Here is a 25,137-nt window from a genome sequence, read left to right on the forward strand (position 1 = left end):
TAGAAGCATTTCACAACATATATTGCAACACCTCAGATATTCCACACAGATTTGACTAAATTGGCCAAATAATGTGCTCCGTCTGTCTCTTTCCAGGTCTGTTTCTTTCCAGGTCTGTCTCTTTCCCCGTCTGTCTCTTTCCCCATCTGCCTGTCTCTGTCTGTCTCTATCTGTTTCTTTCCCCATCTGTCTCTTTCTAGGCCTGTCTCTTTCCCAGGTCTGTCTCTTTCCCCGTCTGTCTCCCCGTCTCTTTGTCTGTGTCTTTTCCTGTCTCTTTCCCTGTCTGCCTGTCTCTTTTCTTGTCTGTCTCTATTTCTCTGTCTCTTTCCCCGTCTGTCTTTATCAAGCTCTGTGTCTTTCCCCATCTATCTTTGTCTGTCTGTCTGTCTCCTCCTTCCCTGTCTGCCTGCCTCTGTCTCCATGTCTGTCTATCTCTTTCCCCATCTGTCTCTTTCCCCATCTGTCTCTTTCCAGGTCTGTCTCTGTCCCTGTCTGCATGTCTGTCTATCTCTTTCCCCATCTGTCTCTTTCCCCATCTGTCTCTTTCCAGGTCTGTCTCTGTCCCTGTCTGCATGTCTGTCTATCTCTTTCCCCATCTGTCTCTTTCACCGTCTGTCTCTTTCCAGGTCTGTCTCTGTCCCTGTCTGCATGTCTGTATATCTCTTTCCCCATCTGTCTCTTTCCCCGTCTGTCTCTTTCACCGTCTGTCTCTTTCACTATTTGTCTCTGTCTGTCTCTTTCCCTGTCTGTCGCTGTCTCTGTCTCTTTCCCTGTCTGTCTCTCTCTATCCGTCTCCCCATCGACATCTTATTACCTCACGTATAAGCTTCTTATACTATGAATGTCTTTTCTTCCTATAGCAACCAATCACAGCTCCTACTAATAACCTGTAGTTCTAGGCTCCATTTACTTTAATGGAGGCATGTTTTTTGGAGAGTAACTGTAAAGCACGGGGTTACATTTTCCTGTCAAAACAAAGTCTACGACGTTCCCTGGGTCACATGAGGTGTCTGTGCAAAATTTCGTGATTGTAAATGCGACGGTGCGGATACACTTTTCGTTTCACTTTTTCCCCATTATTTGGATAGGGACAAAATTGATTGGTAAATTGGAACACGGGGTTAAAATTTCACCTCACAACATAGCCTATGACGCTCCCGGGGTCCAGACGTGTGAGTCTGCAAAATTTTGTGGCTGTAGCTGTGACGGTGCAGATACCAATCCCGGATATACACACATACACACACACATACACATTCAGCTTTATATATTAGATAACATTTGAGTCGCAATATTCTGAGAGCTGAAAGTTTTAAATTTTTGGTGAAAAGGGCTTATTTTCTGTGCAATGAGTTGGAATTTGTTTTTGTACCGTTTTGGGAAACATACATTTTTTTGATCGCTATTAATTGATTTTTCAGATGAATATATTTTTTTTGCGTGGTTCACTGTGCGGTAAAAGTGATAAGACCAATTTACTCTTTGGGTGAGTACGGTTACAGTGATACCGGACCTACAGTGCTGGCCAAAAGTATTGGCACCCCTGTAATTCTGTCAGATAATACTCTGTTTATTCTTGAAAATGATTGCAATCACAAATTCTTTGGTATTATTATCTTCATTTAATTTGTCATCACTGAAAAAAATAAAAAAAAAATTGTCATAAAGCCAAATTGGATATAATTCCACATCAAACATAAAAAATGGGGTGGACAAAAGTATTGGCACTGTTTGAAAAATCATGTGATGCTTCTCTACTTTGTGCAATTAACAGCACCTGTAACTTACCTGTGGCACCTAACAGGTGTTGGCAATAACTAAATCACACTTGCAGCCAGTTGACATGGATTAAAGTTGACTCAACCTCTGTCCTGTCTCCTTGTGTGTACCACATTGAGCATGGAGAAAAGAAAGAAGACCAAAGAACTGTCTGAGGACTTGAGAATCCAAATTGGGAGGAAGCATGAGCAATCTCAAGGCTACAAGTCCATCTCCAAAGACCTGAAAGTTCCTGTGTCTACGGTGCGCAATGTCATCAAGAAGTTTAAAGCCCATGGCACTGTGGCTAACCTACCTAGATGTGGAGGGAAAAGAAAAATTGACGAGATATTTCAACGCAAGATTGTGCGGATGGTGGATAAAGAACCTCGACTAACATCCAAACAAGTTCAAGCTGCCCTGCAGTCCGAGGGTACCACAGTGTTAACCCGTACTATCCGTCGGCGTCTGAATGAAAAGGGACTGTATGGTAGGATATCCAGAAAGACCCCACTTCTTACCCTGAGACATAAAAAAGCCAGGCTGGAGTTTGCCAAAACTTACCTGAGAAAGCCTAAAACGTTTTGGAAGAATGTTCTCAGGTCAGATGAGACAAAAGTAGAGCTTTTTGGGAAAAGCCATCAACATAGAGTTTACAGGGAAAAAAAAGAAGCATTCAAAGAAAAGAACACGGTCTCTACAGTCAAACATGGCGGAGGTTCCCTGATGTTTTGGGGTTGCTTTGCTGCCTCTGCCACTGGACTGCTTGACCATGTGCATGGCATTATGAAGTCTGAAGACTACCAACAAATTTTGCAGCATAATGTAGGGCCCAGTGTGAGAAACCTGGGTCTTCCTCAGAGGTAATGGGTCTTCCAGCAGGACAAAGACCCAAAACACACTTCAAAAAGCACTAGAAAATGGTTTGATAGAAAGCACTGGAGACTACTAAAGTGGCCAGCAATGAGTCCAGACCTGAACCCCATAGAACACCTGTGGAGAGATCTCAAAATGGCAGTTTGGAGAAGGCCCCCTTCAAATCTCAGGGACCTGGAGCAGTTTGCCAAAGAAGAATGGTCTAAAATTCCAGGAGATCATTGTAAGATACTCATTGATGGTTACCGGAAGCGGTTGTTCGCAGTTATTTTGGCTAAAGGTTGTGCAACCAAGGATTAGGCTAGGGGTGCCAATACTTTTGTCTGGCCCATTTTTGGAGTTTTGTGTGAAATGATCAATGATTTGATTTTTGTTTCATTCTCTTTTGTGTTTTTTCATTGCAAGCAAAATAAATGAAGATAATAATACCAAAGAATTTGTGATTGCAATCATTTTCAAGAAGAAACTGAGTATTATCTGACAGAATTGCAGGGGTGCCAATACTTTTGGCCAGCACTGTATATCGCTTTTTGTGCTTTGCTACTTTTACACACTAAAATCTGTTTTACAAAAATTAATTTTTGTATTGCCATATTCTAAAAGCGGTTTTTATTTTTTTCTCGAATGAGCCATATTAGGACTTGGTTTTTGCAAGACAGCTTGACGTTTTCATTTCTACAATTTTTTTCTGCATACGACTTTTTGATCGTTTTTTATTCATTTTTTTTGTTTGTCGGTATGATGAAAATGTCTTTTTTGGAGGGTTTTTTTTTCAGCATTCACCACATGAAATAAGTAACATGACTTTTTATAGATTGGGTCATTTCAAAAGCTGTGATACCAATTGTGTACTTTTTTTTTGTTTAAACAAAAAAAGGCGTTCTTGATGGCAAAATGTATTTTTTTGCATTTTGTTTCACTTTTTTTGTTACTTTTTCACTTACTTACACTGTCGGACATGAATATTTTTCATTTTGATCAATTGTCTCATGTACTGCTGTACTCATGTACAGCAGCACATGAGAAATGTCAATGAAGACCCAGCTTATAGCAGTATCTTAAGGTGGCTTTACACACTGCAACATCGCAAACGACATTGCTGTAACGTCACCGGTTTTGTGACGTAATAGCGACCTCCCCAGCGACATTGCAGTGTGTGAAACACATCAGCGACCTGGCCCCTGCTGTGAAGTTGCTGAGCGCTACAAATCGTTCAGGACCATTCTTTGGTCCTTTGTTTCCCGCTGTGCAGCATGATCGCTAGAAAGTCTCAGTGTGTAAAAGGACTTTACAGCGACTTCGTTAGCGACTTCCCTTTCAAAAAGCTGCTTTACAACGTCCCCAATGACTAGCTAGGTCGTTCTGCAGGTCCGGATCGCTGTTGCGTCGTTGGCCAGGTCTGCCTGTTTGACAGCTCACCAGAGACTTTGTAGCGATCCCGGCCAGGTTGGGATCGCTGGTGGGATCGCTAGAAAGTCTCAGTGTGTAAAGGGGCCTTTACAGGCCACCATACCCTGGGCCACCTTGGAAATAATCGGCAACCGCGATTATCATCGCAGGGTCCAATCCTGCCAAAGGGGGGTCTTTTAACTTTGTTTAACCACTTAGATACTGCTGTCGTAATTCACAGCAGTTAATCAGCCCCAAATGGTTCCAAAACTGGCCAGGGAAGATGCCTGTGAGTGTCACCTGTCATATACACATAAATTGGGACTTTTTCCACAGATTTTTTGTTGCATTTCCCCTCTTGAGTAAGATTTTGTGGTAGATTTTTTTTTAAATTGATGGTCAGATATTAAAGAGTGAGATTTTTAGGGATTAGAAGACTTTTTGGACTAAAAACAATGAAAGAAAAAAAATGCTGTGCTGCTTTTATTGTAAATCTTGAACCAAATTCTTCATCTATGTGTGGCATATTGGTGGATATGACACAGAAAAAGTCAGTGACCTCCAGAAAGTAAAAAAAAAAAGGACAAAAAAAAAATAATTGTGAATGACTTTGCCCTGAGATGCTGCAGCACCTCACATACATACATAATGGCTGCGCTTTACATAAGGCTGCTTTCACACATCCTGTTTTTGCTGAGCGGCACAATATGGCGCTTTGCAGAAAAAAAGGCAACCATTTTTTTTTGCCGCCGGTTGCGTTTTTTCCTGTATAGACTTGCATTAGCGCCGTATTGTGCCGCATGGCCTTGCGTTGCATCCGGTTTTTGCAGGATGCGGCATATTTAGCCCATGCGGCGGCCAGATGGAACGTTGCCTTGTACGTTTTTTTGTGCGGCGAAAAAACCGCATCACGTCGGATCCACCGCGATTTACAATGCAAGCCTGCAGCAAAAACCGCATCCGGCTGCTGGATGCGGTTTTTTCCACTGCACATGCTCAGTATCAAGCCGCATCCATCAAAAAACGGATGGGCCGCATGGAAAAACATATGCAACAGATCCGTTTTTTTCGCCGCATCCGTTGCATAGGTTTTTGAGCCGCACTGCAAAAAACGGGCGTCTGAAAGCAGCTACAGCTATGACCTCAGGTGCCTGATCCTGAGCACAATACTGTGCAATGGCAGCTTGTACTGACAGGAATTCTTGGTTGCTAAGGCTGCTTTCACACATCCGGTTTGAGCACTGCGGCTCAATCCGGCTGTGAAACCTATGCAACGGATGCGGTGAAAACACTGCATCCTTTGCATAAGTTTTTACATGCGGCCGGTCCGTTTTTTTCCAGTTGCGGCACGCTACTGAGCATGCGCAGTGGCAAAAACTGCATGCGGCGGCCGGATGCGGTTTTTGCCGCATCGTGCCGCATCCATAGGGATGCATTGGAAAATGCACCGCATCGGCCGGATGGGGCGCGATGCGGTTTTTTTTTGCCGCACAAAAAAACGTGCCAGGCTACGTTCCATCCGGCCGCCGCATCGGCTAAATCTGCCGCATGCGGCAAAAACCGGACCAAACGCAAGCCCATGCGGCACAATGCGGCACTAATTAAAGTCTATGCAGGAAAAACGCAACCGGCAGCAAAAAAAAACCGGTTGCGGTTTTCCTGCAAAGTGCCGGATTGTGCCGCATTGCAAAAGCCGGATGTGTGAAAGCAGCCTAAGGGTGCTTTCACGCATCCGGATTTTTGCTCTGCGGCACAATACGGCGTTTTGCAGAAAAACCGCAACCGGCTTTTGTAACGCCGGTTGCGGTTTTTTTTTGCATAGACTTACATTAGTGCCGTATTGTGCCGCAGGGGCTTGCGTTTTGTCCGGTTTTTGCAGCATGCGGCAGATTTAGCCGATGCGGCGGCCGGATCGAACGTCCCCTGCAACGTTTTTTGCTCCGGCAAAAAACACCGCATCGCGCCGCTGCGGCGCATTTTTCAATGCATACCTATGGAGGCCGGATGCGGCGCGATGCGGAAAAAACCGCATCCGGTCGCCGCATGCGTTTTTTTCCACTGCGCATGCTCAGTAGCATGCCGCAACCGGAAAAAAACGGACGGGCCGCATGTAAAAACTTATGCAAAGGATGCGGTGTTTTCGCCGCATCCGTTGCATAGTTTTCACAGCTGGATTGAGCCGCAGAGCTCAAACCGGATGTGTGAAAGCAGCCTAAATTAGAACTGGGTCCTAATCAGCACGAATGACATGGCGCTCTTTCCTGAGGTAAAGTGTGACCAATGCAAAATGTCCTACTCTGACTAAATCACACTTGCGCCCCTACCACTGTGGGCTAAACACCGTGAACTGATATGGTGCCGCCGGTCTGATCCGGAGCACGAGTGTAAAAAAGACGAGTGTGGAGGAGCGAGCGCCATCCAGCGCACACGGGAGAACTGTCTCCACAGCCACACACAACCTCCCTCCCCGAGTTACTTCCCTCACTGGTCTGAAGCACGGGACAGGCAACACGTGACCAAGGGAGGTCATGTGACTCCTCCCGCCAACAGCAGGCGGAGAGGTGAGCAACGAGTGAGCAGTGTATGTGTCTGCGGCAGGAACGTGCTATCAGCGGACACCGGTGCGGAAGGGGGAGTGCTTGTACGGGGGAGGCGAGGGGCGGTAAGTTCTGGCTGTGCGAGCGCCGGAGAATCTACTCCAAACTTTGCCGAAGTCTTGTGAAAGGCGTCAATTTGGGGCGGGGACATGTAATAGGGGCGGGGTCTATGGCAGATAATTTGAATATTTGTGTGTCTGCAGTTACCTGGTAATCTGCAGTATAAGCTACCGCAGCATGTATCCCCACATATACAATATCACACACCGTCCCCTCCCCCAACAATTACTGTCAAAAGGCATCTCCACTTAACCTGTCAGGTGCAATATGCACCCAGGACCAGGAGCAGTTCTGGGTGCATATTGCTAATCCTTCCCTAACCGTCCCTGTATACACTAGCATAGCTAAAGAGATCTTTAGAAAAAGGATTTGTAAAGATCATTTATTGTATGCTAATGAGCCTATGGACTAGTCCCCTGGACGTTAGTCCCCCTGGCTAGTCGGCTCCATTAGCATGTTAGTACTCCCCTGTGGGTATGCTAATGAACGTACAGCGTCAGAGGATGATCTCATTCACCTCTCCGCCGCCATCGCGTCTAAAGCTGGATTTCGGCTCTGCGCATTATCCTGGACTTTTGGTTATGCACACTACAGTTTGAAGCCGGAATGCGTGCACCCGACTTCATAGTGCGCAATAACCGAAACTCCGGGATCATGCACACTGAGCCGAAATCCAGCATCTGGTGGTGATGGTGGCTCAGTGAACCCAAGCCTCAGTCCTTGGGCATACTTTCCCTATAGTGTCAGTGTCCAGAGTGAGTGGGCATGGTGGCCGGCTTAGTGACTAGGTGTGACTGGCATCTCCCACACATGACTGGCCGCTTAGGCTAAGTTCACACATCCTGTGTTTTCAATCCGTCAGGTCCGTCAGCAACGGATCAGTCATTTTCAAGATGTCAACTGATGCAACTGATGTGTTTTTCACAGGATTCCTTTCACAGGAATCCTGTGAAAAAACGGATCAGTTGCGTCCGTTACATCCGCTGTGCGTCCGTTTTTTGACGGATCAGTCATGATCCGTCTGTGTTTGGGACAGCCCAGTGGGCGTGCCAAGCATGCTGGGCATGCTCAGTAGAGCATGACGGAATCCTGCGCTGGATTCCGTTGTAAGACGGATTACGACGGAATCCAGCACCATAGACATGCATTACAAGCTTGACGGATGGCGACGGATTCCTGCGCGGCGCGTTAATTTTGACGGCCCGAAAAACGTTACATTCTGCGTTGCTACCCGCTCGGCGGTCAGTCAAAAACGACGGACCGCGACGCAGCGGATGCAACGCATGGTCATCAGTCGCAATCCGTCGCTAATAGAAGTCTATGGGGAAATACAGGATTCCTGCAAAATATTTTGCAGGTTAGGCTAAGTTCACACATCCTGTGTTTTCAATCCGTCAGGTCCGTCAGCAACGGATCAGTCATTTTCAAGATGTCAACTGATGCAACTGATGTGTTTTTCACAGGATTCCTTTCACAGGAATCCTGTGAAAAAACGGATCAGTTGCGTCCGTTACATCCGCTGTGCGTCCGTTTTTTGACGGATCAGTCATGATCCGTCTGTGTTTGGGACAGCCCAGTGGGCGTGCCAAACATGCTGGGCATGCTCAGTAGAGCATGACGGAATCCTGCGCTGGATTCCGTTGTAAGACGGATTACAACGGAATCCTGCACCATAGACATGCATTACAAGCTTGGCGGATCGCGACGGATTCCTGCGCGGTGCGTTGTTTTTGACGGCCCGAAAAACGTTACATTCTGCGTTGCTCCCCGTTCGGCGGTCAGTCAAAAACGACGGACCGCGACGCAGCGGATGCAACGCAGGGTCATCAGTCGCAATCCGTCGCTAATATAAGTCTATGGGGAAATACAGGATTCCTGCAAAATATTTTGCAGGCTACCGTAATTCCCCAAGGCGACGGATTGTGACTGATACAAAACACAGGATGTGTGAACTTAGCCTTACCGTAATTCCCCAAGGCGACGGATTGTGACTGATGCAAAACACAGGATGTGTGAACTTAGCCTTATTGGGGTGCGCTCACTCGCAGTGTCGAGGAACTGAGTCAGTCGGTCGGTGGTTGCAACCATGCTTAGTTAGGCTAAGTTCACACTTCAGTTGTTTTCAATCCGTCAGGTCCGTCAGCAACGGATCAGTTGTTTTTTAGATGTCAACTGATGCAACTGATGTGTTTTTCACAGGATTCCTTTCACAGGAATCCTGTGAAAAAACGGATCAGTTGTATCCGTTACATCCGCTGTGCGTCCGTTTTTTGACGGATCAGTCATGATCCGTCTGTGTTTTGGACAGCCCAGTGGGTGTGCCAAACATGCTGGGCATGCTCAGTAGAGCATGACGGAATCCTGCGCTGGATTCCGTTGTAAGACGGATTACGACGGAATCCAGCACCATAGACATACATTACAAGCTTGACGGATGGCGACGGATTCCTGTGCGGCGCGTTAATTTTGACGGCCCGAAAAACGTTACATTCTGCGTTGCTCGGCGGTCAGTCAAAAACGATGGACCGCGACGCAGCGGATGCAACGCAGGGTCATCAGTCGCAATCCGTCACTAATAGAAGTCTATGAGGAAATACTGGATTCCTGCAAAATATTTTGCAGGATTCCGTAATTCCTCAAGGCTACGGATTGTGACTGATGCAAAACAACTGAAGTGTGAACTTAGCCTAAGTCAGTGGAAAACGACTGGCTGAAGGGCACTCACTAACTAGGTAGAACATGTGGAAGGAAACCCATGGGCCACCCCCATCAAGGTGAATGTCACGCCCACCAACTAAGCCAGTCACGGCCACTAACTTCCAGCCCCAAACACTGCAATTAAGCATTCAAGTCTAAAATGACAAGTCTTGAGTCGCTCTTTGTGTCTCCTCACATTGTGTGCTCTGTGCTCAGTGAGGATTCTCTAGTGTCAGAGCCAGAGCGGTCATGTGGGCACAAGTATGTGATATACTCCTGGCTAGAATCCGACATATGGAGGCAGTTTTGCTCAATACACCTGACTAGAGCAAGGCCAGAAAGTCTAGTCGGATTGTGAGCAGGAGTTTGCATATCACATACTTGCTGTCACATGACCACAGTTCTTGGCATGATGCAATGTGAGGAGTCACTGGTCTGCAGTTACATAGTAATTGTAGACTTGTCACTTTAGACAACCCCTTTTATAAGGAGGGGGCTTTTACATGAACCCCCTTACACTGCTCTCCTGGGCATCCTACCTGCAGGCATGGCCCTTAGAGGATTGCTGCCAACCCTTATAGGGGAATGATGAAGGCAGTGCTTTTGTGCAGATTCTCTGTAATGATAACACTAAAGCCTGCTTTACACAAGTCGATCTATCGTGCAATAGCACGAGCGATCGTACCCGCCCCCGTCATTTTTGCGTCACGGGCAAATCGCTACCCGTGGCGCACAAACTCGTTTAACCCCCGTCACACGCACTTACCTTCTGAACGACCTCGCTGTGGGCGACGAACGTCTACTTCCTGAAGGGGGAGGGACGTTCGGCGTCACAGCGCCGTCACACGGCAGCCGGCCAATAGAAGCGGAGAGGCGGAGATGAGCAAGATGTAAACATCCCGCCCACCTCCGTCCTTCCACATAGCTGGCGGGTGCCATGGGACACAGGTAAGCTGTGTTCATCATTTCCGGGGTGTCACACGGAGCAACGTGTGATGCCACGGAAACTATGAACAACCGGCGCCATTTTAATTAATTTTATGAAACCTAGCGACAAGTACACGACTCACGATTTGTGAGAAATACTGCGACGCTAGGAGGTGTCACACGAGACAACATCGTGTACAATGCCAGATGTGCGTCACGAAAACCGTGACCCCGACGATGCATCGCACGATCTGTTGTCTCGTGTAAAGCCCGCATAAGGCTCCAATTTGTGATGACTGATGTTTTGTACGTCAGTGTTAAGCGGGCTTTACACGCTGCGACATCGCTAATGCGGAGTCGTTGGGGTCACGGAATTCGTGACGCACATCCGGCCGCATTAGCGATGCCGTTGCGTGTGACACCGATAAGCGATTTTGCATCGTTGCAAAAACGTGCAAAATCGCTAATCGGCGACATGGGGGTCCATTCTCAAATCTCGTTACTGCAGCAGTAACGAGGTTGTTCCTCGTTCCTGCGGCAGCACACATCGCTGCGTGTGACGCCGCAGGAACGAGGAAGCTCCCCTTACCTGCCTCCCGGCCGCTATGAGGAAGGAAGGAGGTGGGCGGGATGTTACGTCCCGCTCAGCTCCGCCCCTCCGCTGCTATTGGGCGGCGGTTCAGTGACGTCGCTGTGACGCCGCACGGACAGGTATGTATGTGTGACGGCTGTTGTGCGGCACGGGCAGCGATTTGCCCGTGTCGCGCAACAGATGGGGGCGGGTACCCACACTAGCGATATCGGGACTGATATCGCAGTGTGTAAAGTAGCCTTTACTTAAGCCCTCCAATGAGATTTAGTATTACTGTATTTTTCGGATTATAAGACGCACTTTTCCTCGCAAAAATTTGGAAGGAAAATGAGGGGTGCGTCTTTAAATCTGAATGTAGCTTACCGGGAGTTGGAGAATGGTCGCCGTGCTGGCTGCTTTGCGAGTTGCAGTGGGGTCTGGCTGTGCAGGCGGCTGGCTGGATGTGCTGGCGGCTGTCTGTGTGTGACTGTGTGGAGCAGGGCAGTGTGGCGGGTGTCCCAGAGGCTCTGGCTTCAAATAATTGCGCCCAGAGTCAGCGCTTGCGCAGATGGAGCTCTCTGCTTGTCATTAAGCCAAGAGCTTCATCTACACACGCGCTTACTCCAGGCACCATTTCTTTAAAGCCTGAACTACCGACAGAGCATCTGTGACATGCGCTGCACCGCGCTGCCATCACAGCCCCCACCGCTGCTATCACAGACCCCACCGCCGTGCATGCAGCACCGCCCTACTCCACCACCGCTGCCTCCTGTGACCCCGCTCACCACCACTGCCGCTCCCCCTCCGGTAAGACACCACCACCCTTTCTTTGTTATTTCAACAATATTTTTAAGAATGCATTTTAAATACTTCAATTACCCCCTCCCCTGTTATTGTAAACCCCTTAAAATTTAATAAAGTATACAAAGTATAAAACGGACCCCTTTTTTTTTTCTTTTTCTTTTTTCACCTTTTTCATCTTTAAATTTGGGGTGCATCTTATAATCCGGTGCGTCTTATAAAACAGAAAATACGGTAATTAATTGTGTGAAGATATGCATGTAATGTAGTGTGTGTATTATTATGCTCTCCGTTCTCCAGCACCATTCTATTTCTTTTCTCAGTAACGTCACCTCAGTGCAGACTCTATCACTCTATGCATGAGCCGGAAGTCTCTCCTGCAATGTAAGACTATGAAGCAACAGAGCAAGGCTGACTCTTCACAGACTTACGTTGTAAGGCCCCTTTCAGATGTCCCTGTTTAAGGTACGTGTGACATCTGTTTTTAACACGGTTGCCAGACGTACCCATATTATTCTCTGGAGTAACTCACCCCTCGTGTCCCTGCACGCACACACGGAGACCTGTCACGGGTGTCACACGGATCACACACTGATGTAACCCAAGTGACATCAGTGTGACACGTACCAGAGAAAACATGGGTCTTTGAAATAAAAAGATTTTTTATATTCACCTGTATCCAGCGCTATTTTCTTCGGCTCTGCTGCCTCCGGCTTCTGACCCTCGCTGATTATATTCATTGATTATTCACTGCACTGAGGACCTGGAAGCCGAAGCATTGCGGGGACAGCACCACCAAGGACAGCATCGCCGGGTACAGCATTGCCGCATCGCCGGTGATGGCTGAGTATTCAGCAAGCAAGCAGTATGTGTGCAGTGACGTCCAGGAGATTATTGGAGTTCCCTATGAACTCTGATGAACCCGTGAAGTCACCGTGGTGACACCCACTGTAGCACGGGTGTCATCAGGATGTCATCAGAGTTCATTGGGAACTCCAATGACATCCTGGATGTCACTGCACACATACTGCTTGCGGAATACTCACCTGTTACCGGCGATGCTGTCCCCACGATGCTCCGGCTTCCAGGTCCAGTGCAGTGAATAATCAATGAATATAATGAGTGGGGGTCAGAAGCAGAAGACAGCAGAGCTGAAAAAAACAGCGCTGGATACAGGTAAATATAGAAAATCTTTTTATTTCAAAGACCTGTGTCACACAGATGTCTCACGTATACAAACACAGATGTCACATGTATGACACACGTATGACCATACCGATGCATGTGGCTTGTACCTGATTAAACACGGATGTCTGAAAGGGACCTAAAAGCCACTTTCAGGTTATGCAGAGCGCAGTGTGACCGGAGAGTTTGCAGAGCGGTGATGTCACGGAGAAGATGAGCAGAACAGCGTGGAACACCGGAGAGAGCAGCGGTAGGTGAGTTTATTAATACACCCACACTACATTACATGCACATATACACACATTTAATGAATAAAAACCTTATGGGAATTCTTCTTTAAAGATTTGAGTACATTATTATTATCATTATTATTTATTTATAGAGCACCATTGATTCCATGGTGCTGTACATGAGAAGGGGTTACATACAGAATACATATACAAGTTACAGTAGACAGACTAGTACAGAAGGAAGAGGACCCTGCCCTTGCGGGCTTACATTCTACATGCGGCAATTTGTGGATTAGACACATCTTACAAGTGTCGGGACCACCACTAGAAATCTTATTCCAGCCATTAACTGCCGCATGTTTTTTGCATAATTAATTTTTGGTGTGTAAATTAATTATGGTGGAGCAGCATTATTTTGCACTGTGGAAAAATTCCACTATATTTTAAGCAGCTCTACAATACAATTCAAGCAAATATCCCACATAATGATTTCCATGTATATTCCAGGTAACCCAGCTGATAGAACGATGGCTCCTAAACGACATCGCAACAGAGTCACATATGACAAGACTGTGAAGTCGAGCAGTGATACAAGAGTAAGTCTGTCTCCATTATATGTCATCATAGTGAACATATTCTACTTCCAGGTCTGCAATAAGTGAGGTCACTATCAGATTTCTGGGCTCAGAAAAGCATCCATAAATGTAACTTGGACAGAAATGTGGGAGATTGTGACAAGTGTAATTTGAAGTCTGCTTAGGTCTCCAAATAAAAGCAGCTTGTGTAACTAGCTCATTATGTTGCTGACAAAGCATTAAAGGGAACCTATCACCAGACTTGGCGACTATAAACTGCGGCCAGCACCAGTAAGCTCTTATATACAGCATTCTAGAATACTGTACATAAGAGCCCAGGCCGCCCTGTGTAACGTAAATTTTTTTTTTATTATACTAGCCTAGGGGGCAGTCTGGTCCAATGGGTGTCGCTGCTCTCCGGATTGGCATCTTCTATATGCGACAATGGCCGTCCTCCTTCTACCAGCCCAGTGTGCAGGACGCGTCCTACGTCATCCACACCGTCCGGAATTGCAGTCCTGCACAGGCGCACTTTGATCTTAGGGAAACACTGATGTGTGTAGAGACCTGTTGATTTCATTGGGTCTGCGTATGTCCGTGATTCTGGTACGTATAAAAACGGCGACATAAGTATCGGAATCACTGATGTGTGAAAGAGGCCCTAAGGGTGCTTTACAACACGCTGCGACATCGCTAACGATATATCGTCGGGGTCACGTTTTTAGTGACGAACATCTGGCGCCGTTAGCGACATCGCAGCGTGTGACACCAATGAGCGACGATCAACGAGCGCAAAAACGTGAAAAATCGTTGCTCGATGACACGTTGTTCATTTCCTTAATATCGTTGCTGCTGCAGGTACGATGTTGTTCGTCGTTCCTGTGGCAGCACACATCGCTACGTGTGACACCGCAGGAACGAGGAACATCTCCTTACCTGCCTCCACCTGCAATGAGGAAGGAAGGAGGTGGGCGGCATATCTCGGTCGCTCATCTCCGCCCCTCTGCTTGTATTGGACAGCCGCCGTGTGATGTCGTTGTGACGCCGCACGAACCGCCCCTTTAGAAAGGTGGCGGATTGCTGTCTAGAGCGACGTCACAGGGAAGGTAAGTCCATGTGACAGGTGTAAGCGATATTGTGCGCCACGGTCAGCGATTTGCCCGTGATGCATAACCGACAGGGGCGGGTACGCTCGCTAGCGATATCGGTACCGATATCACAGCGTGTAAAGTACCCTTTAGTCTGACATCCATCATGAAAACGTATGGGACTGGATGGCACTGCAAAACAACCAGTACTGATAGTCCCAAGGGGTAAACAAATCGAAAAGACAATAGAAAAAAACCCCTAAAAACATACTTTATTAGAACTTATTAAAACCAGACAGTTCCCCAAACAAATTGAACATATAATAGTAAAAACATACAGATAGGGAATTTAGATTGTGAGTCCCAATGGGGACAGTGTTCCTGATGTATGTAAAGCGCTGCGGAATATGTTAGCGCTATATAAAAATAAAGATTTATTTATTTATTTTATTTAATAGTAAGTGCTGTACTGTACAAAATGGGATTGGCCAAAGCCCCATTAGGCTATGTGCACACGTTGCCTTTTTTTGTGACCACAAAGATGCAGCGTTTTTGGCCGCAAAAAAATGAACCCGCTGTAAAAACGCATCCAAAAAACGGATGCATTTTTATGCGTTTTTTGCGAGTTGCGACGATTTTTTCCAATGCATTGCATGGGTGAAAAACGCAGAAAGAATTGACATGTTGAATTTTTGTGGTCACCACAAAAACGTACCTAAAACAAAACTGCACTGTGCGGACAGCAAAAATAAAAACTCATAGACTTTGCTGGGGAAGCAAGAGTCATGCCAGTTTTTAGACCAAAAACGCACCCAAAAAACGCAGCGTGCGCACATACCCTTACTCTCCCTTCCTTGCCGCGGAGGTCGGCACCCTAACGGGTAATCTGATGACCCTAAACAGTAAGAACCCTATAACACCCTCCCCAAAAATATCAAAGGTAGGGGTATGGGTACAATTTTTCAGCATTTATGTGTCAAAACCTAATATGTTATTATGTCTGATTATATATAACAAATAAAGTGGCATCGAGGATTTTAAAGTGCTATGTGCCCAAGAAAAAGAAATTTCTCTGAGATAATAAAGCAAACACAGACTAAAGTGTCAAGTATTAACAGTAAAGTGCTATGTAAATTTTCATAAACACTGACTGCTGTAAACATGGACTAATAAAATATATGTATATATATGTAAACAGTATTCCCAACACCAAATAATCAGAATATTAGATCACAAGTGATTTGTAAACCGGTACTCCCCAATATGATTCAGGCTCCTGTTACTCAGGATAACCAATCCAGGAGAAATTAAATCAGTCTGCAAAGCACAATGAACACATGCTCATCCACGACTATGTCTACATCATTTCATTACGAATAATATTTAACATCTGCTGAAAAAGTAACCACAAGGCGCTCCAATCTATGACATGAGGGCGTCACGTCTTGTGACGTCAGCCCAGAAGTGATAGCGGCGCCATTTTCAAACATTTAAAAAGCAGTATCTCCATACTCAGTAGTGTCTATCGGTATGGAGCGGCCGGGCAGCAGTATTGTATCGCCGCCATCTGTACACACCCCATTGTGGGAGCCCCTGAAGAACCCCGGGGAGCACGGAATCGGGGGAAATGCGTCGGACGAGGAGCTATTCGGCTGGAACATTTGGGCAGAAGGAAGCTGAATATTGGTGGGAGATCTTCAGCCCCTAAGCTAAGTGACAGTTTTATTATCAGGCCTACTAGTATACAATTGCCTTGTGGTTACTGGGCCAGGCTGTGCAGATGCACTTAATGAAGGGAAGTGATTAATTTTCACAATTATGACATCTGTTTATTACAACAATGATGTTGAACTGGCATTGTACCAGGGTATTATGTGAGCTTAATGAGTGTTAATGTATTAATTTGGTTGGTCTGGACTAGAGATGAGCCACCCCCCTAGAGTTCGAGTTCGGTTCGGTTCGTCGAATGGTGCCCGTTCGACGAACCTCTCGAACCCCATTGAAAACAATGGGAGGCAATCACAAACACCTAAAAACACCTGGAAAACACCCACAAAGGTGTCCAAAAGGTGACTAACAACTCCCAAGACAACACAAACACATGGGAAAGTGACAAGGACAAATACCCATGCGAAAACAAAAGAGCTGGACAAGGAAAAAGAGGAGTAGACACAGATATAGGCATGACATGCCCTTCTAAAGTCATGTAAAACACAGCAAGGAGACTCCAAGCAGAGACTCCCTTTTTTCCAAAAATTGGGCCACACAGACACCCACCCCTTCAGTGGCAGCACTTGTGCTCCTGTTGTACACTTCACAGGTAGATTTGCATCAAGCACATTCAAAAATACGCCAGCCTTAGCTGTCCCCAGAATGACACCGGGGTAGGTAGCAAAGTCTTTGCTGAACCATGACTTGTTCATTTTGGCTCGTTTTTAAAAACATTTGAATCAAGCACATTCCAAATCCACAAGCATTTACTCTCTCCAGGATGACACAGGGGTAGTAAATTCCTTGCGGATCCATGACTTGTTCATCTTGATGAACGTTAGTCTGTCCCCATTGTCAGACGCGTGCGCTTATCTGTCAGCACACACCCAGCAGCAGTGAAGACACATTCTGAGACAACGCTGGCAGCTGGACACGACAAGATCTCCAAGGCGTAAGTGGCGAGCTCTGGCCATTTTTCAAGATTTAAAGCCCAAAATGAGCAAGGCTCCAGTTGCAAAGTCATGGCATCGATGTTCATTTGGAGATACTCCTGTATCATCCTCTGCAGCCGTTGACTATGTGTCAGACTTCTTGTCTCTGTTGGCCTTGCAAAGGATAGTCTAAATAAATTATGAAACGATTCAATAAAATTGCTGTTACCAGCAACAGATACGGTGCTGCTGGTACGGTTAGACTGTTGATGACGAGACCGTCCCATGTTTGTCAAGTTACAACTGCGAGATTCACTCTGTGCACCACTGTTGTTTGGTGGAAAAGCCGAGCTAAGATTGAGTAACAGCTTCTGCTGATACTCCTGCATACGTGCGTCCCTTTCTATGGCTGAAATTATTTCACAAAATTTGGACTTGTACCGGGGATCTAATAGTGTGGCAACCCAGTAGTCATCATCACTTCTAATTTTGACAATCCGAGGGTCATGTTGTAGGTAGTGCAGCAAGAAGGCACTCATGTGTCTTGCGCAGCCATGCGGACCAAGTCCTTGCTGTGTTTGTGGCATAGAGGTGCTAACCGTTCTTTCTTCCTCTGACATCTCCCCCCAACCTCTTTCAACTGAAATGTTACCAAGGTCTCCCTCATCTGCTGAGTCTTCCATGTCCATGGACAGTTCGTCCTCCATTTCTTCATGTTCTGCACCTTCCTCAACATTTTGCCTGCTACCATGCGCCCTTGTTAATCCCTCTCCCCCATCGTCCCATGCCTGCCGCCTTGGTGATGATGAACGTCTGGACCTTGGTGATGTTGTTATCCCTTGCGCATATGAATCCTCATGTGCTTCCTCCCCTTCCTGTTGAACCACCCCCTGACTCCGAATAGTGTTTAGCGTGTGCTCCAGCATGAAAATGACTGGAATTGTCATGCTGATAATGGCATTGTCAGCGCTAAACATATTCGTCGCCATGTCGAAACTGTGCAGAAGGGTGCATAGGTCCTTGATCTGAGACCACTCCATCAGGGTGATCTGCCCCACCTCTGCATCTCGTTGGCTCAGGCTATACATCATGACGTATTGCACCAGTGCTCGGCGGTGCTGACACAGTTGATGTAACATGTGGAGAGTCGAATTCCAGTGTGTCGTCACATCGCATTTCAGGTGATGAACCGGCAGGCCAAAAGACTTCTGGAGCGATGCAAGTCGCTCAGCTGCGGCGGTTGAACGGCGGAAGTGAGCAGACAGTTTTCGTGCCCTATGCAGAAGGCCACCTAGGCCGGGATAGTGTGTTAAAAATTGCTGGACAACAAGGTTCAACACGTGAGCCATACAAGGCACGTGTGTCACCTTGCCCAGGCGAAGGGCCGCACCCAGGTTTGCAGCATTGTCGCACACGGCCTTACCTGGCTGCAGGTTGAGTGGAGACAACCATTTATGAAACTCGGACCGCAGAGCTGACCACAACTCAGCCGCTGTGTGACTCTAATTTCCAAGACATTTCAAGCTAAAGACCGCCTGATGCCGTTGCGCTCTGCTGCCAGCATAGTAAGGAGGTGTGCGTGATTCTTTATGCGCAGTTACAACACTGGTGGCCTGACCAGGCAGGCTTGGGGCGGAGGTGGAGGACCCAGACGAGGTTGAGGAGGTAGAAGCGTTGGAGGAACTTATACATACAGAGGATTGACGCACAAGTCGTGGGGCAAGACTTGTTCAGCAGACCCTTCTCCATCTATCACCATAGTTACCCAGTGCCCAGTCAGCGACATGTAACGGCCCTGTCCATGCTTACTGGTCCAAGTATCGGTGGTGAAGTGCATCCGTTCACACACAGAGTTTGTTAAGAAGCGGTGATGTTGTGTGCGACATGCTGGTGTAGCGCAGGCACACCTTTCTTAGAAAAGTAGTGGCGACTGGGCATCTGGTACTGGGGCAGAGCGACGAACATAAGGTCTTGAAAATCCTGTGTGTCCACCAGGCGAAAAGGCAGCATTTCGGTAGCCAAGAGCTTACAGAGGGATAAAGTCAACCTCTTAGCTTTGTCGTGGGTCAGAGGAAATGGCCTTTTATTTGTCCACATCTGAGGGACAGAGATCTGGCTGCTGTGTGTAGATGGTGGTGAGTAGTGTGTCCCTGGAAAAATGCAGGTTTTTGAGGAAAGTGCAGGCGTAGACATGATGTTGCCTTCATCCAACGTTGGTGCTATCGATGTCTGAGAGAGCTATACACCCGCACTTGTTTCCCCTTCCAAACCAACTGACGACCTACCAAGCAAACTGCCTGTTGCGGTTACAATGGTGGAAAGTGTGCGTGGAAAACCAGGTGTGACAGCTGTCCCCACAGTCATAGAAAATGAAGAGCACGCGGATGCACTGGAAGGGGCAGGCGGTGGTTGGCCCGCTACGCTAGGCCGCATTGCAGCACAGTGAGCTTCCCACTGGGAATTATGCTTGGTATTCATGTGATGATTCATGGAAGAAGTTGTCAAACTGGTGAGCTTTTTGCCTCTACTTATAGACTCCCGACAAATTTTACAGATCACATGATTTGGGAGATCCTTTGCAAGGTCAAAAAAGGACCAGGCTAGGCAAGGCTTAGAGGACATGCAACCTGCAGAGCCACCCCGACTTGTGCTCAGAGGCAGAGTGGTGGCTGAGGATGCAGTTGTAGACGTGCTACCAGTACTCCGATTCTGTCTAGGAAGGCGCAAGGTAACTTCATCGTCAGTTGCATCCTCCTCCACCGCCTCTGTTGACCTCCTCAAGTGCCTGACTGTGGGTTGACAGTAAGTGGGATCTAGAACTTCATCATCAAGCGTTGTGTTTGCACTCCCCTCGCCCTCAGACCCAGCCTCTTCCTGCCCCGACTGAATATTTAAGTTGTCATCCCAATCTGGTATTTGCGTCTCATCGTCATCATTATGTTCCTCATTGTCTCCATCAACAGGTGTTACAGTTTGGGAATGAGGGTCTACATTATGCTTATAAACTTCGTCATCAGGTCCTGAATCTGAGTCACAAAGCTTCTGGGCATCACTGCAGACCATTTCCTGGTCTGTACTCACTGTAGGGTGGTGGGACTTGCTTGGCACAAGTGGGACACTAAATTAGTATAGCAGACGCTTTGTGGATGCCACTTAGTTTCAGCACTGTTTGCTATAAAAATAGCGTAGCAAACATGGGCAGGAGGGTAGGCTGAAGAGGTGCTGGAACTTGCTTGGCACCAGTGGGACACTAAATTAGTATAGCAGACACTTTTTGGATGCCACTTATGTTCAGCACTGTTTGCTATAAGAATAGCATAGCAAAATGTGAATGAGGGTAGAATGCAGAGGTGGTGGGACTTGCTTGGCACAAGTGGGATACTAAATTAGTATAGCAGACACTTTGTGGATGCCACTAATTATCAGCACTGTTTGCTATAAAAATAGCGTAGCAAAATGTGCATGAGGGTAGAATGCAGAGGTGCTGGAACTTGCTTGGCACCAGTGGGACAACAATGGAGTATAGCAGCCACTTTTTGGATGCCACTAAGTTTCAGCACTGTTTGCTATAAAAAATAGCGTGGCAAAAGTGGGCAGGTGGGTACAGTGGCCGGGTTCTCTGGGTCAGTGGACAGGAAAGGAAGCCTCACTTTCTATCCCTCCTAATGGTGAACTGCAGCAAGGAATTCCCTGAGCTTAGGTACACAGACGCTGTTATCTGAAGCTGTATACAGCGTTTCCACGGACCTGTCACATATGGCTCTGAGCCCGAGGAAATCAGCCCTGAAAAGGGCTTAAAAAAACTTCTGTCACTAATCTGTAGAGCGCTGTGTGTAGAGCATACACAGCTGGAGCGGCGACAGGAGCTTCGTGAGCGGTGACTGTCACCTACACGCAGAAAGCAGATAATGGCCCCATGAGGGAAAATGGCCGTATTTATCATGCAAGGACATGTGACGTGGACAGCCTATGACACATGCCCTTGCTAGTCTGGCAAAAAAGACCACTTAGCTGTGTGTGTCTGTGATTGGCTGACATGCTGGCCCGCCCCACTGCACGCACGCTTAGGGAAAAAAAAATAGAAAAATGGCGATCGCCATTATCCCAGCAGCAGTGATCTAAACACGCCCCCCCCACACACTATACGCTGAAATTTGATAATAGTGTGAATCACAGTGACTCACACTATTACAGTGAAAAGCCAGCTACTAACTAGCTAGGCTTTTGCTGATCGAACCGTTCTCGAACGTAACTCGAGCTGTCGAGCTTTTAGCAAAAATCTCGCGTTCGATTTCGATCTCGAGCACCCCCAAAATCACTCGAACATGAAATTGGCGATCCTCGAATCTCGAACATCGCTCAACTCTAGTCTGGACCTACATGTGATGTTTGGATCTCTGGTTTTTGGTGATTATCATCATTTGATGTAGATGAGAGCCTTATATCATATAATCAGATGTATTGCCTTATATTAATTTGATATATTGAGCTGGCTAATGTGTTAAAACCAGAGATTGAAGCAGAATCTATCAAAGTATAATCTTCTTTAATGTTTGTGCAGATATAGGCCTTATCTGTATATTGTTCATAGGAAGACTAAAGGCCACTTTACACGCTGCGACATCGTTAGCCTATACTAGCGATGTCGAGCGTGATAGCACCCGCCCCCATTGTACGGCCGATATGTGGTGATCGCTGCCGTAGCGAACATTATCGTGACTGGCGAACTGCCTCCTTTCTGAGGGGGCGGTTCGTTCAGCGTCACAGCGACGTCACAGCAGCGTCACTGAACCGCCGCCCAATAGAAGCGGAGGGGAGGAGATGAGCTGCCGGAACATGCCGCCCACCTTCTTCCTTCCTCCTTTTCTGGTGGACGGAGGTAAGGTTATGTTTGTCGTTCCAGCGGCGTCACACATAGCGATGTGTGCCGCCGCAAGAACGACAAACAACATCGTTACTGCAGCAGCAACGATAATTGGGAATAGGGGGGCATGTCACCGATGAGCGATTTTGAACGTTTTTGCGACGATTCAAAATCGCTTATAGGAGTCACACGTAACGAGATCGCTAAAGCGGCTGGATGTGCGTCACATATACCGTGACCCCAACGAGATCGCTTTAGCGATGTCGTAGCGTGTAAAGCTACCTTTTAGACCAAGCATTATTCTATTGTAATGATTTTTGATATATATAACCTCATTAGGAACACAATATTTTGTCCTCATATGGAAGGATAAGTGAAGGGGAAGTGAGGGACAGCCGTCGAGGAACGGGGGGCGCCCAGTTACGTTAGGGTGTCATACCCTCCGTTGGCAGGTAGGGGTCAGTTATAGATATATAATAGGGTCATTGTTATCCATATTTTTTGGGAGAATTTTTTTTTTTCCCCCTAAATTCTGACCTCTATTGATAAATATTTACAATATATATACAAAGAAATTTATAACATCAAATAAGACTGGTATTTATTATCCCTGGAATATATTTATACTTCCCTGTATTAGGCTAGGTTCACACTTCCATTGTTTTAAATCCGTCAGGTCCGTCAGCAACGGATCAGTCGGTTTTAAGTTGTCAGTTGATGCAACGGATGTGTTTTTCTCAGGATTCCTTTCACAGGAATCCTGTGAAAAAACTGACCCGTTGCGTCCGTTGTATCCGCTGTGCGTCCGTTTTTTGACGGATCAGTCATGATCCGTTTGTGTTTGGGACAGCCCAGTGGGTGTGCCAAACATGCTGGGCATGCTCAGTAGAGCATGACTGAATCCAGTGCTGGATTCCGTCGTAAGACGGATTACGACGGAATCCAGCACCATAGACATCCATTACAAGCTTGACGGATGGCGACGGATTCCTGCGTGGTGCGTCAATTTTGACGGCCAGAAAAACGTTGCATTCTGCGTTGCTCCCCGCCCAGCGGTCAGTCAAAAAATGACGGACCGCGACGCAGCGGACGCAACGCAGGGTCATCAGTCGCAATCCGCCACTAAGTCTATGGGACACAACGGAATCCGCTAAACGGATTCCGTTGTTTACTATAGCAGCGGATTAAGACTGATACATTTTAGCGGAAATGTGAACTTAGCCTTAACAGAGTGTGCGGGTGAATCACCTGGGTCATTTTTTAAATATTGAATAAATAAAAAGTAATTTTAGAGGGATTTGTTTTTTCACGAATTAATAATTTTTGACTATCCCAGTACAATTGGAGTTTGTTAGCTGGTGCAGTTTGTGACCCTAAACTGCATGCATTTCCTTCCCCAGCAAGGTCTATGAGAATTCAGAAATGCTGTGCGCACGTTGCTTCTTTTTTGCCTCCAGTTTTTGCTGAAAAAATAAGAAGCAGCATGTTACTTCTTTTTTGCATTTTGTCCCTGTGTTTCGGAGGACTAGCAGATGAATCCCCCGCTGACTCGGGATTGGCATGGGATTGATCCCTGGTATCTGGCCAGATGTTTGTCCCCATATAAAGTCTATGGGGACCAGAATCCAGTGCTAAGGGGTAGGAGCAAGCGTGTCATACTCACCGATCACCGGCACGGCTGTCGCACTTCTCCCACTGCCTCTCATTCTTCTTGCTGCGCCACGCATTAGGTTCATACATATTCACTACTTCCCCGCCCACCAGTGGCTGTGATTGGTTGCGGGTCTATATCGTATAGTAAAATAAATAATTAAAAAAAAAAGGTGTGCGGTCCCCTCAATTTTGATACGCAGTCAAGATAATATTTAGATTGTGAGCCCCAATGGGGACAGAGTTGCCCATGTATGTAAAGCGCTGTGGAATTAATAGCTCTATATAAGTGAATAAATATTATTATTATTATTATAAAGCCTGACAGCTGAGTATTCTCACACTGGGGAGGCCTTTGTTTATAAGGCCACCCCCCAGCCTAAAAATATCAGCCTGCAACCACCCGGAATTGCTGCATCCATTAAATGCGACAGTCCCAGCACTTTATCCAGCTCTTCCCGATTGCCCTGGTGCAGCCCACAGCTGCCACTAAGACCTAAATTAGTGCTGGGGAGGGTCTTTGAGACTCCCCCATTACTAATCTGTAAGGGAAAAAAATAAACACAAACACCCAAAAAATCTTTTATTTGCAATAAGACAAAAAAATTCCCTGTTTCACCAATTTATTAACCCCCAAAACACCCCTGCAGGCCCGACGTAATCCACACGAGGTCCCACGATGATTACAGCTCTGCTACATCTGAATTCACACTGACCGGCCATAGAACATGACCGCACGCTGTGGGATTCCAGAAGAGACTGAGTGAGCCCCACGATGAGCGGCGACGTCTCTCCGGTTAGCCACGGTCTTCCACTTGTGACTGCAGGTAACCTGACCTCAGGAGACCTCATTGAACTCAGGTGAGGTCACTGAAGTCACCTAAGGTCAAGTTATCTGCGGTCACAGGTAGAGGACTGTGGGAACCTTCAGCTGTGACAGCGGCTAACCTCAGTGACATCATCGAGCGGCTCACTCAGTCCGTGCCTGGACCTCACAGCAAGCGGTCATGTTCTATGGCCTCTTGCTGTAAATTCAGATGTAGCAGTGCTGGAATCGTCATGGGACCTCATGTCAATTACGTGGCAACTGCAGGGGTGTTTTGGGGGTTAATACAGTGGTGAAAGAGTGGGGGTTTTTTTTGTCTTTTACTCCAAATAAAGGATTTTTTCTTTTATTTTCTATTTATTCACTTCAGATTAGTGATTGGGAGGGGAAGTCTCAGACGC

General features: G+C 46.9%; 1 protein-coding gene across 3 annotated transcripts in view; it reads left to right on the forward strand.

Annotated features, from left to right (window-relative positions):
* Positions 1 to 6,551: 6,551 nt before the first annotated feature.
* Positions 6,552 to 25,137, forward strand: part of LOC142309938 (centromere protein Q-like) — a 103,370-nt gene continuing 84,784 nt past the window's right edge. The window contains exons 1-2 of one of the 3 annotated variants that reach the window (XM_075347408.1): positions 6,552 to 6,584; positions 13,599 to 13,687. In XM_075347408.1, the coding sequence (XP_075203523.1) occupies positions 13,619 to 13,687 (69 nt within the window). In that variant the 5' untranslated portion in view covers positions 6,552 to 6,584; positions 13,599 to 13,618. Of the gene's footprint in view, positions 6,686 to 12,122; positions 12,142 to 13,598; positions 13,688 to 25,137 lie in introns of those variants that run through there. The other 2 variants (XM_075347406.1, XM_075347407.1) reach the window with 2 other exon arrangements.

Source organism: Anomaloglossus baeobatrachus, chromosome 5 (genome assembly GCF_048569485.1).
Source record: "Anomaloglossus baeobatrachus isolate aAnoBae1 chromosome 5, aAnoBae1.hap1, whole genome shotgun sequence".
NCBI lineage: Eukaryota > Metazoa > Chordata > Amphibia > Anura > Aromobatidae > Anomaloglossus > Anomaloglossus baeobatrachus.